This window comes from Benincasa hispida, chromosome 2 (genome assembly GCF_009727055.1).
Source record: "Benincasa hispida cultivar B227 chromosome 2, ASM972705v1, whole genome shotgun sequence".
Taxonomy (NCBI): domain Eukaryota; kingdom Viridiplantae; phylum Streptophyta; class Magnoliopsida; order Cucurbitales; family Cucurbitaceae; genus Benincasa; species Benincasa hispida.
In genome coordinates this window covers 868,627-880,504 of record NC_052350.1, presented here as the reverse complement: position 1 = coordinate 880,504, position 11,878 = coordinate 868,627, and the positions used below count along the sequence as shown (strand labels likewise).

Here is an 11,878-nt window from a genome sequence, read left to right as displayed (position 1 = left end):
TGCTGAACCGTACTGTTTTGGTCTCAAGGTCTTTACCCTCGTCATCAGTTCTCTGACGGGTAATCCGTCTAGGTGGCCCACTACCGCATCAATTCCATCGGCTTTCTCAGGAACTTCTTGTATCCAAGTCTCTAGGAAACAGATACTATCCGGGACCTCTCTCAGGTAGAGCATTTGCTCTTCCATCTCTATCTCTACCAGCCTGTCTACCTGGGACTTGTTCGGGTTCTTTGTCGCCAACATGATCACTGATCTTTTCCCTCTATGAGCCGACTTGGCTCTGATACCAACTGTCACAATCGCTCTTTCGGGAGCTTCTCTTAGCGATTGTGCGACACTTGTTCCTGCTCACAAATAAGTCAGCCAACTCGAATACGGACTGTCGGTGGCACATCGAGTGCCTTTTGCAACCTCCAACCCCGTTTTAGGGAAAACGATTTTAGAAAACGGGTTTGGAGAAAAGGTTTTTGTAAGCAGTTTTTGTGAGTGCGAATAAAGAAATAAAGATTGTAGTAGGCTAGGAAGCAATAAGCAACAACAATAGCTTTATAGAGTACTACTCCAGGTATAGGGAAGTGATGATTAGTCTTATCCCCATATAGTGCATTCTGAATAAAAAGCCAGCTGACACCCTTGTATATGCAAAAGGGTGAGTGGTCACTTACAATGAAAATGTAAAGAAAGCAAACTAACTAAGCTAATACAATACATGATATGAAAGTATGCTAGAACGGGATTGGATCGGGCATGCGGCCATGGGCAACAGGCCCTAGACAAGCATGGCCGTGACACTAGACATGCGTGAGTCGACGGTTTTACATTCATGTTATTTTCATGTGTTGACGGTGTGTCTACGGGCCGCTAAACATGCGTATCAAGACAAGATAGTATGTCTTTTGGTTTTCCTTTCATCATCAAAAATCGATATAGCTGTATAAACCACGGACTATTTTTCTTTGCTCGTGGATACATAGCCTGATCCCGGCAATGGGATCACTTACTGAGTATTTTATACTCAACATTTCTTAATTTATGTTTTTTAGGTAATGATAGGAATGGACCGGCGGGTGACGAGAGGGACCTGTGATCGTGCCATATGGGATATGTAAATCGCTTCCGCTCAATTTACGTTTTCAAGCTGTTTAAAAGTTTTGATTTGAAACTTGATGTTGGTCAAAATTGTATTTGTTTAAGTTTTTTTTTTCTTCATTATTTTAGGGACCCCGAACAAAGGTTTTACTTATTTTGGAAAAATTCCTTTATTATTTGAATGAAATTTATTTTCCCCAATGGTCGAAATGTTTTGAATGTAAATGTGTAGTTATGACTAACGACCCTTATCAGAGTACTAAAAAAGGTCGGGTCGTTACACATTTAAAGCAATTTTTACCAAACGAATTTAAATAAAAATAAAATTTTGTAAAACAATTTTTTTTTTCTAGTCAATACAAACCGGCCTAAGATTCTTACATGATCTTTTAAAAACAAATATATTAAATATAAGGAAATTAATAATTTAAATTTGGGTTGAAAAACAGCGTTTGTAGTCCAACGGTTAGGATAATTGCCTTCCAAGCAATAGATCCGGGTTCGACTCCCGGCAAACACATTTTTATTCGTTGCTATTTAAAAGAAAATTTAATTTTAATCTTGTATATGGGCACGTGCCCCTAGATGAATGCACCCCTATATGTGAAACTTTGTAGTTTTAATCACAGATTTTGGTTCTTTGACGTGTAATCCATGGATAAGTGTTAAGGTATCTATTTTTTAACTCAGTTAAAACTCAAATACTGAAGAAAACAGAGTAACAGAGCTTGACGATTTATTGATGATGTTGAACAATGAATTAGTTTTCGTATTATAATATAGAGGTGGTGATTCAAACCGCAAAAATCGAACTGAATCGAAATATTCGATTTGAAAAAATTTTGAAATCGAATTATTTCGGTTCGGTTTGGTTTCACTTTTTGAAAACTGAATTTGAAACCGAACCGAACCGTTATATATATATATATAAAGAGTAAAATCAAACCGAATCGAACCGTTTTTTAATTAAAAAAGAATATAACATGGATTTTTTTTAAAAAAAATGTCAAAATCGAACTTGAAATTGAACCGAACTGCATATATTCGGTTCGGTTCGGGTTCACATTTTAAAAATTTCGGTTTGGTTTAGTTTGACCACCAAACCAAATCGTCTCCACCCTTATTACAATCAACTTTCAAAAAAAAAATAAAAAGATAAAGCTAGCATATTCGAGAAAGTTGGTGATTCTCACATTTATAGAATTTTCGAACTTTATTCGAAATACTTCCTCTACACATATTTATATGATTTTCCTTTTAAATAAGTTACTTGTGTCATATTCTAATCATCTTCATGATTTTCGTTTCTTCCTTCATCCATTTCTTGTGCTTTTCCGTTTCTACCCTCTTCCTATAAACATAGAGTATAGAGACTTTTACAATACAATGTTGTTTTATTTTAGGTAAAATTACTCATTGGTGATTGTATTTTATATTTTGTTTTTGTTTAATTTTAGTCATTGTACCTGCTATCTAATTTTAGTAATTGTTTTTTAATAAATTTTAAATTTAGTCCCTACCACTAATTTGTTATTTTTTTTTAAAAAATAACTTTTACTGTCTATTAGTCTTTTCACAAATGTTGAAAATATATTTTCATATTATATTTGAAGGTATGAAAATGATCATTATCATTAAACTAATCCCGATAAAAATTTACTTCGAATGACTAAATTTAAGATTTATTAAAAGTATATGTAATAAAATTGAACACTAAAAAAACAAAGATTAAAATTGAAAAAATTTCACGATACCGAAATAATATCTTAACATTTATTTTAACTACTATACAAAATGTAACAATATTTATTTCAATGTTTTGATATGATCATATTTATCATAAAAATCACTCTATATTGTACAAAGCAAAAATTCTTAAAAATTATTATACATAGAACAAAGAAAATTTACTGTTAATAATTTGATTTTTTCTTAAAAAAAAGTCGAATGATATATATATATATATATAATAAAGTTAATATTTTGGTAGAATAATATAAACGGAAGCAACAATTTTCTTTTAACGACAAATGTTTGATGATAGGCCCACGCGAAGCTTCCAAACTGTTGATCATTACAGCCTTTCCATTTGATTCCATCAGTTTTCAAGCCTTCTTGATCATTCTCATGCTGTCATTTTATTCCACCATCTTCGAGTGGCAATCTCCCTTTTCAATTTCCCAACTATTGTGAAATTTGGATAATGTTTCTCTCGTCCTTCGATTTTTTACCTGCATTTGGCAATTGCAACGGCATCTCACACATGGGGCTAAAGCAAAAAACCCTTCCTCGCACAAAGAGAGGGGAAACGTCTGTGCGAATCACTCACAGCAACGCATTCAATTCATTTGTAACTTTCTCCATCTGTCTTCCTTTTGTCCAATCGATCGCGGTGATATTACGCTCTCTCAATCTTATCCTAGTACCCTCTTCAATTTGCTTTTTAATCTGTCTGTTTCTTTTTAACCACCTAGTTCGATTTGATGTTCCGGGTCCTTGAGACCCATTAGTTCAGAGAATCGGACCACATGTCCTCTCACTCAGACGCCCCACCATTTATATTCATGAAAAAGGAACACCCATTTACGAAAAGGAGAAGACCCCACTTGAAAATATCCAAAATTTAGTGCTCAGCAATTCGTTTGATTTTCAGAAACCAGGCAGGAGCTTCAGAAATTCAACAACGCTAAGTGTTTTTACTGAGAATAGTTCTTGTTCTTTCTTCCATAAGGTTTGTTTGCTGTTTTGTTTCTGTTTTATGGGTTAAATTTGTGCTAATCTGTATATGATGTGTTATTTGGACTCTGATTCATATTTTTGTTGAATTTGTGTTCTTGGTATGTGTAGGATTTCAGGATTTCAGGGTCTAATTTTGTACTCTTTATACTCTTTGTTCAGAAGGATGTTTTTTGTAACGCCTTAGCTTTGACCTATGGGCTCCTTGACACTGTCTTTATGTTGCGCAATATTGAGTTTTGTTTTGTATATCAACTCTTGGTCAAAATGGAGGTTTTGTAGAATTGGGTTTCCTGGTTTAAGAAGTGCATTTAGCTCTATCTTATGCGCTTGTCTTTCTGCAGCAAACAGAAAAGAAACTTCTAAATGGCTCAAGATACGTCTCCTAGCATTGAATCACCTCGGAGGCGCTCTGGCCTTTTGCGAGATCAAGTTCAGTTAGTTAAGAAGAAGGACTCGAATCGATATGAGATCCTTCCAATTCAAGATCCTCTTTCATTCGAGAAAGGTTTCTTCATTGTAATACGAGCGTGCCAGTTACTGTCTCAAAAGAATGATGGGATAATTCTAGTAGGAGTGGCAGGACCCTCTGGAGCTGGGAAGACTGTATTTACTGAGAAGGTGCTTAACTTTATACCCAGCATTGCTGTTATCACGATGGATAACTACAATGATTCCAGTCGTATCATCGATGGCAATTTTGATGGTATCATTTCATTCTACTAACCATTCATGATCTCAATTTAGTAAAAATTTTAGCAGTATGATTGCGCCAAAAATTATACCTTTTGGTTTACAACTCCGTGACACCGGTCTGAAGTCCTCCAGTACTTAATACTTTCACAAGCTTTGATGATTGCTTTGTTTTTCTGTTCTCCAAAGTGAGGTGGCAGGGAAACATGTAATTTTCCATTGCCATCTACAAAATCATGGAGACACAAGCTTCTCGTAAGTTTTTTAGCCTACATCTTATATTTTTCCTCTTAGGCAGTCATGGCTATGCATATATATGGACATTATCTATTACCTTGAAGAATGAAATTTCATTTATACCAAATATTTTGTAATCCACCTTTCATTCCTAGTTCTAATTTATGGTAGTCCTTAAAGTATGCTCTTTTTGCGGTCCTTTTAGCGAGTATGGTTCTCAATTATTTCTTGTAATTCAAGTCACTGGAAATCTCTAATGACCCCTTTTTTCACCAGACCCACGTCTAACAGATTATGATACATTGTTGGAAAATATTAATGGTTTAAGAGAAGGAAAATCGGTCCAGGTTCCTATTTATGATTTCAAGACTAGCAGTCGCGTGGGTTACAGGTAATGTGTCAATTTAGGTTTTGTTTTATTTAGCATTTCTTCAGCTGAGAACTGTACTGCTTGAAATTTACTCGGTCACTATGTCATACCATGAATTGTTGGGTCTAGCAGTCAGATTGGACGTGAAGAGAAAAGGGTGGTTTAGATGCTTAACTTCTTGCGTCCTAATCTTTTAAAATTTATAGCTTCTCTCTCAATGGTTGTGAATCTAGATAGTCCCTCTCTCTTAGAGTTTATTTTACTAGAACATTTGTTTATCTTTTACCATTTAACCTTCTTACTTTTAATGGCCACTAACAGGACTCTTGAAGTTCCTGAGTCACGAATCGTCATTATTGAGGGCATCTATGCATTAAGTGAAAAATTACGTCCATTGCTAGATCTTCGTGTATCAGTCACTGGTGGTGTTCATTTTGACTTAGTGAAACGGGTACTACGTGATATTCAGCGAGCTGGCCAAGAGCCAGAAGAAATAATACATCAAGTTTCTGAAACGGTAAGTCCTCTTTATTAGCTGTATTCCTCAAATGTTGGTCCTTCTTGTCACCAATCACGTGCAATAAAATTGTTGATGGTGGTTCATATAATTCTTTTTGGATGCAGGTTTATCCAATGTATAAAGCTTTTATTGAGCCAGATCTTCAGACTGCCCATATAAGAATTATTAACAAATTCAATCCTTTTACTGGTTTCCAGAATCCTACATATATTCTTAAGGTTTAAGTGGTTCACTGCTTCAACTTTATTCGTTTCCTGCTAAATTATATGATTTTTACTCTACATGAGTTGGGTTAATTTTCTGGTTACAGTCAACTAAAGCAGTACCTGTGGATCAAATTAAGGCTGTTATATCCGAAAATCACAGGGAGTCTACTGAGGAAACTTATGACATTTATCTTCTGCCTCCTGGTGAAGATCCTGAAGTGTGTCAATCCTATCTGAGGATGAGGAATAGGGATGGAAAATACAATCTTATGTTTGAGGTCATATTAACTAAAGCTATATAACTGAGTTCCTTCGAGCTATATTTGCTTGTATTCCATGCGTATTTATGCAGGTCTTAGTTTGGATGCACATGCCACAGTAGATTTTTTAATCCCTCTTTTTTTCTTGTTTTTATTTGTCTCTGCTTCTGATTATTTGATCAGTTATATGAACTTCCATGTAGAGTAATTAGAAATATGAGGAAAGCTGCCTTGCATATCAGTCCTTTTATTATTTTTATTTTTTGTGTTAATGAGGTACCTATTGGCTACTTATATGGATCTATCTTATTTTCCTCCCCTTTTCTTCAGGAGTGGGTTACAGATATTCCATTCATAATATCACCTAGAATAACTTTCGAAGTTAGTGTGCGCCTTCTTGGAGGGCTTATGGCACTTGGATACACAATTGCAACTATTCTTAAAAGAAGCAGTCACATATTCTCTGATGATAGGGTGTGTATAAAGATTGATTGGTTGGAGCAACTTAACCGAAAATACATTCAGGTACATCGTGTACTCATTATCCATGCTGCTTTACTGTAGTTTCTTCTTGATGAAAGGACATTGATTTGCTTTAAATTTTCATGGAACAACACTACTTTCCGTTCTGTATAAAGTCCTCTCATGCTGTGTTTAGATTGTCTGTGTGGGAGGGGGGTCTTCGAGTTTGATGAAAGGAAAAGAAGGAAAAAAAAAAGGAAAAAAAAATGTATGCCTTTCTTTCTACATTAGTTACATTGGGAAGGGATTCCACATTAGTTATATTAGCTTCTTTATCTTTTTTTTTTTTTTCTTTTATTAAGGAATTAGGCAGTATGTCTTAATTCTTTTCCTACTTTTTGCCAATTCATCTATTTATAAAAAGTCTTATTTCCCACCTGAGAAGAAAAATAGAAATTAGGTTGTTACCCTTGGACGATTTGAGTATGATCTTTAAAACATGACTTTGGTGTACGTTTCTTTTAACATGGAAATTGAGAGAGACCAAAATTACCAATTTAAAAAAACTGAACTATGGAGGAAAATATTTTCTCCTTTTTCAGTAGTAGATTAATAATATATGAACTTCTAGGACCGAATGGGTTTGTTGCCTTGATTGTTCATTTGGTTGGCTGGTTTAATAGTCATTCCATATATGAACTTCTAGGTATGACATATATTAGCATCAACTTTTTACCCTCCAAATATATGATTTTTGTTAGTTACTTAGTTTTCCCCCAATTAAACGAGTGGCTAGTATGATTATCTGTCATTAGCCACATTTTTTCAGTCACCCGAGTATAATGGTCCCATCATGATATCTGAATTTTGTTTAGAAACTATGTTGTTTTTAAATTGAGCTGGTTCATATTATTATACTACTAACTTGCTGAACATTGGATGAAGGTGCAAGGAAAAGATCGGGTGCATGTTAAATGTGTTGCTGAGCAGTTGGGTTTGGATGGTTCCTATATCCCTCGAACTTATATCGAACAGATACAGCTAGAGAAGCTTGTTAATGATGTTATGGTAAGATTTTTGCAACGCAAGGCAACAGATTAAGCAGATTGTTATCCACAGTAAGTCTGACGGGATCATTTGTAGGCCTTGCCAGATGATTTAAAAACCAAGCTCAGCATAGACGATGAGTCACTTTCAAGTCCAAAGGAAGCACTTTCCCGAGCTTCTGCAGATAGGAGAAATAAATACCTTAACCGGTACCATCCTACTTTTGCAACTGTTGGATATACTTCTTATTAGATAATTAGAAGAATTTAAACCAAAATTGAGATAAAACAAAAAGATTTGATAGAATAAAGTTGGTTGAAAACAATCTCTGTTTGATCAATGGGTATAAACGCTCATGGAGTTAGATATCTATGTATCTATATATGTATGTATGTATGTATGTCTAAGGAACATATCATCACTTCAGTTCTGTACAAAGTCAGGCTTGTTTTATTCTACTTGTTCATTTAGATTCTTATGGAATGGTACTTGAAGTGCTTAGTTTACATATTTGTGGATCCTTATTTATATTTGATATCATTGCCAGTGGCTTATCACAATCATTTTCAAATCGGAGGGACAAGACCTTGTCAAAGCTTACAAAGCTCGCTGTTAATAATAGGAGATTTGATGTGAGGGCTCCAGATTCCCCTGCAGTAGTCTCTAACCAGGTAAATGTTTTTCTGCATCAAGATAATCTTATTCACGTGGTTTATATACTTTCTATATTCTACTCACCCGTAACGAAGAGGAGATAGATAGGATAGCGGAGGAAGATAATGAATCTTATTAAATGTCGAAATATAACTTCTCCATCGGTCTAAGGCTTCCAGTTTTATTACTGAATAGGATACCTTTTAGGTAGAATCTAAAAACTACTAACAACTCCATTTTTGTTGAGCGTTGTAGGCTTAAAAGTGAACAAAATCCCACCATTATGAAAATCTGGAAAGACATGTTGTCTTAACGTGAATTGAATGTCATTTCATAATTCATCTCTAGAACATGGTGGCAAAGAACTTCCAACGAATCAAATGGTTCAATATCCATCAGATTGCAATTTGATTACCCATAAATAAAGCTTAAACATGTTGGTTGAAGCTTTTGATTCAAAGAAGAGATAAATATTGATTTAGTTTCTTGATTGACAGTATTTCTGAATGGTAAACGCAGTCTTAGCTGAATATTCTGATCGATCTCAAAATCTTTCAGGGAGCTATTACTCAACTTTCAGAACAGATTTCTACTCTCAGTGAGAGAATGGATGAGTTCACAACTCGTATTGAAGAGCTGAACTCCAAGATCTGTACTAGAAAAATTTCTGCTAGCCAGCAGAACTTGGTTTCACAATCCGATGCATGCAACAACGGCTCCGGAGCAACTTCAGTATTCATATCTGGCTTGAGTAATGGTGCCTTAACCGGATCGCTACTGCCTCATTCTTCATCATCCTCCCAATTGGCCAAGGAATCTCCCTTGCTGGAAGAGGTATTTTGCTGAATATCACCCATTTTCCTCTCTGGTTTTAATATTCAAACCGAGGAAATTTGATTTCTGTGCTTCTCTAGATACAAAACATAGCACGGGCGCAGCGTCAAATTATTCTCCAAGTCGACAATTTGAGCAATCTTCTCAGGGAGTACTCGAACGAGAGGAGTCGCCGGGGAAAGGCTGACGATGAAGGGAGGTGGAGGATTACTGATCTTGAATCCATCAGCACCCCAATTTTCCTAGCACTTGCAGTTGGTAGTTTAGGTTTACTTTTGTTCAAGAGCTTGAATTCTCAGAAATAATTCAATATGGTCAACACTAGTTGGTTTGGAAATGGTGGCAAATTCTGTTCTGTGACAACTTTTGTTTCAATACACAAATTAAATCTTCAGCTATGACGACGGTACATATTTGTTGTGTTGTAAATGATCAGTAAATAGTGTCAGAAATATACTCCCAACCTTCTTTACCATGTTCCTTTTGATCGAAATTCTCAAATTTAGTCAGTTTCATTTCATGAGGATATATGTATAACCCTGCAGTTCATCAAATAAAAGACGTAGCGTTTATAATATTATTTTATAAAATCAAAGGATTTTCGAATTGGATCTTAGAAATTACTTTTCGTTAAGAATTCGAAGTTTTAACTTGGATATGAAAGTAAAAGTTAGGGTCAATGGAATTTTATGTTAGAGAGGCATAAATTTATACAGATTATTTGGAGAAAATGAAAAAGGATTAGTTCATATCGATTTTTTATTAGAAAAATTAATCAAAATAAAATTGAATCGAGAATATTATATGTATATCCTTAAATTATGTATTTTTTTTGTAGATTAATTATTATGATGCATAAATATTTGTTGTTTAGAAATATAACGAGCGCATGTTTATTATTAGGATAAGTGACGAAAAAAGGACAAAAATATTCGATTTCAATTTATATATATATAAAAAAAAATACTCAATTTTAATTTGCAAATAGTAAAAATGACTCCTTCGAAATAAAAGAAAAAATGTCAAAAAGTGAGAACCAAATCAATAATAAACCAAACCAAATAAAAATCAATTTATTGGTCTTTTTAACTATTGGTTTCTTTTTAATTATTGGTATAAAAGTTTGGTTTGAATCTTAGTTGATCCCAAAATCGAAAAGACTATCTTTCATTATATCTATTTGTTTAATATAGAAACTAAAAGTACGAATTTATTGTTATATTTCATTAATTTTAAAAAAATATATAATATATATATATATATATATCCAGCAAAAATTTCATTGAAATCTAGTCATTTTAGTAGGGGAAATTTCATTTTTTTTCCAATTTTGACTAGATTTTGAGAAACTTCAGAATTTTGATAGAAATTTCAAGAACTTCTTTTTATTTTGTTTTCCCCATTTCAACCAAATTTTGATAAATCTTGAAACATTGAGAAAATTTTATTTTATAAAACTAACTAGGTTAGTTCAACTCAAGTTTTTTAGTTTTTCAATGTGCTACTAAACTTCCATTTCTAGAGAGGTCGAAATTGAGACAATAACAGAAAAAAAAAACTCACATCAATTAACTTGGAGGAGAAATGATGTTTTAACGAGAAAAGTTGGAATGAGTTCAAAAATAAATATAGCTTTTTTTTTTTTAAAAAAAAAGTAAATTTCAGTATTAAAAAACTTTTATTTTCACATTATTTCACTTCAAAATATTCGTAAAATTTATATTATTTTGTTATTATTTTTCCATTTTCTTTTAAATTTTCATGTTCACATGAACACTTACAATATACATTTAAATATATTTCGATCTATAAATGATATTAAAAATATGAATTTATAATCTAATTAAGTTACAAACAAAATTTCATTAACATGTAACACAAGGCTCTGAGTCATAGAATGTTAAGAAAATTGGAGTCCAAGTTAAGGCCCGTTTTATGTGTTTTGTAACCTATAAGTAATTACTTCATTGGTCAATTTGAAAGTGAATAATAATGGTGGGCGATGGAAATTTTTTATAGAAAGCAAATCAGTAGAAACATTTTTCTTGCCGAGAACTTCTTAAGCGAATGAAGAAGGAAAAAAAATTTGTCGAATTGATTTTTTGCGGTGAGCGTTTTTCCTCAATTTTAGAGTTTTGTGAGTTTTGTAAGAATAATTTGTGAGCATTGAGAGAAAAATGAGAGAAATCATTCTTGAGCATTATAAACTCTTGTACTTTCTTCCGGACTATTTTAGTGGAACCTGCATCGGTAGCAGAGAACTCGACGTAGCCCACACTAGGTGAACTAGTATAAACCGAGTATCATCTCTTTTTCCTAAACTTGATTTATTATCGTTCTTATTGCTTGAAAAATTAGATTGGTTTATCTATTCTTCCAAGCCATCAAGTTACAAATTGTTTGTTTCAAATAATTTAGAACTCGAATTTGATATGAAATTGTTGGATAATTTAGATTTTCTGAATTTAGTTGATTAATTTAGATTGATATACTATTATCCCTTATCACAAGAAATTGTCAAAAAATTGTTGTGTAATTCTAGCCTCGTTGGCGGTTTTGCTGCAATCTACATGAATATCATTCAGGTTGGCAAATGAAAAGTTGGAAAAGAAAAAAAAGATAGAAATGTAGGTGTGAGGAAGTCATGGCAAAACTTTGACACAACTTTTTTAAGGTTTTATAATTACTTTGTAATTTATTTTTGCCAACTAATCAAAAAGAATTAGCATGCCATCAATAGAATTATCATCACATAATTATCTAATAAACA

The 11,878-nt window shown here is 33.3% G+C and overlaps 1 protein-coding gene and 1 non-coding gene across 3 annotated transcripts; both read left to right on the top strand.

Annotated features, from left to right (window-relative positions):
• Nucleotides 1-1,537: 1,537 nt before the first annotated feature.
• Nucleotides 1,538-1,609, top strand: TRNAG-UCC. Its single transcript has one exon. It is a non-coding gene; the product is annotated as a tRNA-Gly (tRNA).
• A 1,576-nt stretch (nt 1,610-3,185) lies between these two features.
• LOC120071089 (inorganic pyrophosphatase TTM1) lies at nt 3,186-9,601 on the top strand. Of its 2 annotated transcripts, XM_039023130.1 has the most exons (12): nt 3,186-3,820; nt 4,170-4,531; nt 5,032-5,146; nt 5,447-5,642; nt 5,750-5,863; nt 5,956-6,129; nt 6,442-6,636; nt 7,519-7,641; nt 7,717-7,829; nt 8,168-8,291; nt 8,833-9,108; nt 9,189-9,601. In XM_039023130.1, exons 2-12 carry the CDS (start codon nt 4,192-4,194, stop codon nt 9,411-9,413), a joined length of 1,995 nt encoding a protein of 664 aa, XP_038879058.1. In that variant the 5' UTR covers nt 3,186-3,820; nt 4,170-4,191; the 3' UTR covers nt 9,414-9,601. The 2 variants fall into 2 exon arrangements, with proteins under 2 accessions (XP_038879058.1, XP_038879059.1); XM_039023131.1 differs by lacking the exon at nt 3,186-3,820 and having other exon boundaries at nt 4,389-4,773.
• Nucleotides 9,602-11,878: the final 2,277 nt, after the last annotated feature.

Excerpts from the sequence above, each read along its gene's own strand:
- LOC120071089 (XM_039023130.1), top strand. The coding sequence starts at position 4,192 with ATGGCTCAAGATACGTCTCCTAGCATTGAATCACCTCGGAGGCGCTCT. Across the intron at positions 5,147-5,446 it reads AGCAGTCGCGTGGGTTACAG|GACTCTTGAAGTTCCTGAGT; the intron begins GTAATGTGTCAA and ends GGCCACTAACAG. Across the intron at positions 9,109-9,188 it reads AATCTCCCTTGCTGGAAGAG|ATACAAAACATAGCACGGGC; the intron begins GTATTTTGCTGA and ends GTGCTTCTCTAG.